Source organism: Sinocyclocheilus rhinocerous, unplaced genomic scaffold (assembly GCF_001515625.1).
Source record: "Sinocyclocheilus rhinocerous isolate Xijiao unplaced genomic scaffold, SAMN03320098_v1.1 scaffold1004, whole genome shotgun sequence".
In the NCBI taxonomy this organism is placed as follows: domain Eukaryota; kingdom Metazoa; phylum Chordata; class Actinopteri; order Cypriniformes; family Cyprinidae; genus Sinocyclocheilus; species Sinocyclocheilus rhinocerous.
Genome location: NW_015627248.1, coordinates 7,450 through 12,098, shown reverse-complemented (window position 1 = coordinate 12,098; position 4,649 = coordinate 7,450). Strand labels below are relative to the sequence as shown.

At 34.0% G+C, this 4,649-nt stretch overlaps 2 protein-coding genes across 3 annotated transcripts in view; one reads left to right on the top strand and one right to left on the bottom strand.

Annotated features, from left to right (window-relative positions):
• The window catches only part of LOC107725224 (zinc finger MYM-type protein 4-like), a 39,436-nt gene extending 38,656 nt beyond the window's left edge, over positions 1–780 (bottom strand). For both annotated transcript variants that reach the window (XM_016534417.1, XM_016534425.1), the window contains exon 1: positions 698–780. The gene's annotated coding sequence lies outside the window, so the exon portion shown is untranslated. The remainder of the gene's footprint in view (positions 1–697) is intronic.
• A 1,337-nt stretch (positions 781–2,117) lies between these two features.
• Positions 2,118–4,649, top strand: part of LOC107725214 (UPF0568 protein C14orf166 homolog) — a 3,586-nt gene continuing 1,054 nt past the window's right edge. Inside the window, exons 1-6 of the mRNA XM_016534404.1 lie at positions 2,118–2,287; positions 2,526–2,650; positions 2,773–2,872; positions 3,650–3,730; positions 4,294–4,382; positions 4,473–4,541. Coding sequence (XP_016389890.1) covers positions 2,227–2,287; positions 2,526–2,650; positions 2,773–2,872; positions 3,650–3,730; positions 4,294–4,382; positions 4,473–4,541 — 525 coding nt within the window. The 5' untranslated portion in view covers positions 2,118–2,226. The remainder of the gene's footprint in view (positions 2,288–2,525; positions 2,651–2,772; positions 2,873–3,649; positions 3,731–4,293; positions 4,383–4,472; positions 4,542–4,649) is intronic.

Genomic DNA, 4,649 nt, shown 5'->3' with positions numbered 1-4,649 from the left:
CTGAGTGCCCTGTTGGTTACAGTGTTTACTTCCTTTTTAATTAGATTTTTATTAAATATTTATTTATTTGTGAAAAATGCTTTGTCTTCTAAAGTATAAGTATGTTTATTTTACACAATTATTTTTAATCCATTTTCAAATGATTTCAAATTTCTTAAATATAAACTAAAATAAATTAAATTATATCGGCTTTATATCGGCCACCCCGTTTTCCAAGATATCGGCATGAGCTGTCAAAAAACCCATATCGGTCGACCACTAATGTAAATATCAACAGTTTAGTAGTTAAATAGAGTCCTTGGTAAGAACAGGTATATCCATGATACAGGATTTGCTTTCAGCCATTAATATTGTGCACTAATTCCCATTAATAACCCACACGTGCACACGTTGTGCAGCAGTTACTGCATGAATCTGAGCTGCCTGTGGCAGACTCCCTGCATGCATTGCATTATTCCGCCATGTTAATAATGCAACCCAATATCTTTTAAAAAAGGCGATCTCGTGCGCTTATGAGCGCGTATTAATGGTTTTACCAAGAGAACTGAGGACGAAACTACTGATCATCAGCATCGTACTCACAGACCCGCGTTAAGCATTAGCATAACGCTAGCAGGCTACATATGAGAGGGAACAGAGAGGAAATGATGCTTTCCATTGAAAGAGATTTGCGTGAGAGTTGTAAATGTATACTTACGAAGAGATAAATATCAGCTGTCAAACGGGGGATTTCATGCGTTCTCTTGATGTTTTAAATGTCTTTAGATCTTCACTGTTGTATTGTACGTACAAAGCCTTTCGCCAAAGCAACAACGCGAATCGAGCTCCTGCTGCTTCCCGACAAGCTCGAGATGTTCTGCTGCACCCAGGTGTCCAGGAGGGAGAATACAGGGCCTTAAACACGACTGACCAAAAATACAAAACACAGTGGTTGAAAATAAGGAGTTAGATGATGTCTTAAACTTTATTTGTATGATATCCACAAAGCTAGATACCTTACATTTAAACCCAACTGCAAAATATTTTCTTCTGATCTACATGAACACTTCAAAAAGTCTCCTCTAATTAAAAAGCTCTGAAGACATCTCTTATTATAGAACGTTTTTTAGGTAACTTGTAATTTTTTTCTTTCCTTTTCTCTCTCCTTTGTATTCCCCATATGTTCTATGTTCTTTGTTCTATACTATTTGTTTCTTTTGTATTGAATTATATTTCTGCAATAACACAATAGGGAATTGTTCATGTGCAATTATTAAATAAATAGCAAATATTTATAACAGTTCAATTTGTAATATTATAAATAATAAATTATATGATTATAAATTATAATTTGTGTATTATTATAAAGTGTTTTATAAAGTTGACTCGCATTAAGCAATAAAGCAACAGTTTATATCAGGACAGAATAAACAGTTATTTTACATTCATGCCCACCATAAATTATATAACCACTTTCATGCAATACACAAAATATATTAATTTAAAACAATGTGGGCAGGAAAACTGGGAAAAGGGTATGAGAAGATAAAAATGTAAGAAATAAACAATTTAAAAGTTTTATTTAAAAACATAGTGTTTTGCTTTTTTTCAAACCAAGAAGTAACTCAACATAGTATAATATAAAATATTAATATATTTGTCAGTGCATAAAGTATCCCCATAATACAAGATTGAACGGTGTGAAACAGTGTTGTGTGTTATTTTGCAACAATTAATTTTGAAAATCTATGTTTGCAGGTACACATTCAATGCTGGAGCAAATATAATGCCGTTTTCCATCCATTTACCGGTATATAAAAAATTATGTTATATGCCTATTATTTCACATTATACCGTATAGTTATTCTTTATAAGAGAGCAAACAGCAGAGCATAACGAGTCTAGTAAAGTCTATGTATCTCAATTCAAGTGTATTTTAATGATACTAAAAATTACATTTTTGGATAAATGTGCCCTCATATTAAATAATAATACTAATAATAACAAGAGAAAGAAGAAGAAAAAGAAGAAGATGATAAGCGATTAAATATGAAATATTTATCAAATATCAAAGGCGGTGATCTAATCAGCATCGCCACAAATACGGACCTTTATTTTGAAAACATAATATAGAATATTCTACTTCCAGTATCCCCCTGCCATTTGAAGGCTGTAGCAGTTTGTGGCTTTCCAAGCAAAAATCATACATCTGTTCGCTTCTTTAAATAGGTTTTCCAGTTGAAAGGGATGTTTCGTAGAAAGCTTACAGCCTTAGACTATCACAACCCTTCTGGATTTGACTGTAAAGGTAGGAAGTGAATGACACGTTGCCACCTCATGCTCCTATTATTGATAATGTACATCACGATAATAATAAGTAAGCATCCCACTATTTTAGGTTTGAATTGCCTGAAATAGTCACTCTGTATCATCGGCATTTAGTCTGTCATATTGCTTTAGTGCTGCATTGCTGTCATGATGATGGAAATGAGGGCTAAATCCATATGCAAAATGTATTATTAATATCGTATGTGCTCTTTACCCAGATGAAACTGAATTCAAAAATTTCATAGTTTGGCTGGAAGATCAAAAAATCAGACACTACAAAATTGAAGAACGGGGAAATCTCAGGAATATTCCAAGCTCAGACTGGCCTAAACATTTTGAAAAGGTGAGACAGATTTATCTTTATATATGTATATGTCTAATGTCTGTTTGAATACCTAAAGGAATTAATACCCTCAAGTTTATCATGTCCTTTGTTATTATATATAAATACATGTATGTTTGCAGTACCTTCAAGATGTGAACTGTCCATTCAGCGCTCAGGAAAGACAGGAGACTGTTGACTGGCTACTGGGTCTTGCTGTTCGTTTTGAGTATGGAGACAATGGTATGATTATTATTTATTTGAAAGTATAACCAGTGGTTGACTACTATAGTTCTTTTAATGGCTGATACAACATTCAGAGAGTAGGCTGGCACATATTACACAATACAATAATGACATTTATAATGTTACAGAAGATTTCTGTTTCCAATAAAGACTGATCTTTTGAACTCTCTATTCATCAAAGAATCCTGAAAAATTCTATCATGGTTTCCACAAAAATATTAAACATCGTTGATCATAATAAGAAGTTTCTTGTTCATCAAATAAGCATATTAGAATGACATTAGACATTAAATGTAAATTCAACTTTTTTTATCAAAGGAATAAAATATATTTTAAAATATATCCAAATGGAAAACATTAATTCATTCATTAATGCATTTAACTAACTAACTGTTTTTGGAGTCTTGGTGAGCATAAGAAACTGTATTGTATGAATAAGAAAATTAGATGAACACTTACACACTATTTGCTCTCAAAAAACAAAAATTAATTAGTCAAGTGAACACAAAATGACCAATTATTATTATAACATGCTGCCTGTTCTGTCCTTTTATTATGATCAATCCCACACCACTAGATGGCAGTATTTGCAAAGTTTGCATAACATGTAACTTTTGCAGCTGTCCCACACATTTGATTGCACAATCTTGATTCCATTTATCCTCAGAAATGCTTAATGCAAGATATTCCTAGATGTCCTACCAAATGATTTTGACAACTTGAGACCCCTTGTTTGCATTGCACTGACCGCTTATGTTATTTTTCCTCCCACAGTGGAGAAATATCGAAACTGCAAACCTGCGACGGAGGCCAGTGATGATCAAAAGTCTGTAGACCCATTAATTAATCTGGACAGTGAGTATTCCCTCCCCCGACCATCTTTCCAGTCTCCAGTCCTGTTGTTATGAGACGGAGGAGGCCGATTAAAGAAACCACCTTGAGCACTAAAGTCTGAATGAACTGATTACACACCCACCTCTCTCCACAACCCACAATGAGTGGGCTGAACCGAGCCAGTGACCCACAGCTGGAGGAACGCTCCAGATGTCATCTGAATGATGACACGCAGGGAGGAAAGGGCTCACTGAACAGAAATATTGGGCTCCGCTGTTGTTGTTTTTTCTTTATTACAGTCTTGGTCTAAGTGTTTGAATTGTGAATTGGGAGGTGGGGGGTGAGTCCAAATTGTGAGATGTAAACTCAGAATTGCAAGAAAAAAGATTTTATTTCTTTTTTAAATGCATGGTGGAAACAAACTTTCAAAGGTTTCGATCAACCAATCGCAAAACCATGGCAACATTATTTTCAGAGATCATCACCAAAGAGTTCCTTGGTTGGTTCAACAACAGTTTTGCATTGGAAATTTTTTTTTTTTCAAATTATGTGTTGGACTGAAATGAAGTGATTTCTCTCTTTAGGTAACAATCCAGATTTTAAGGCTGGTGTATTGGCTCTTGCTAATCTACTCAAAATTCAGCGGCATGAAGACTATTTGGTAATGCTTAAAGTAAGTATCTTATTTGTGCCAATAGTACGAAAAATTCGTCTATATCCAGTGCATTTTAAACTGAAATGATTCTGTTATTTCTCATCACAGGCCATTAGGATCCTGATACAGGAACGTCTGACCCCTGATGCTATTGCAAAGGCCAGTCAATCAAAAGAGGTAAGCATATAATGGCTTTATGAAATTAAATCAATCTGCTAGACTTTTTAAACCTGGATTGATAAACAGCTACACTACCATATAAAAGTTAAAAAAAAAAAAAAAAGA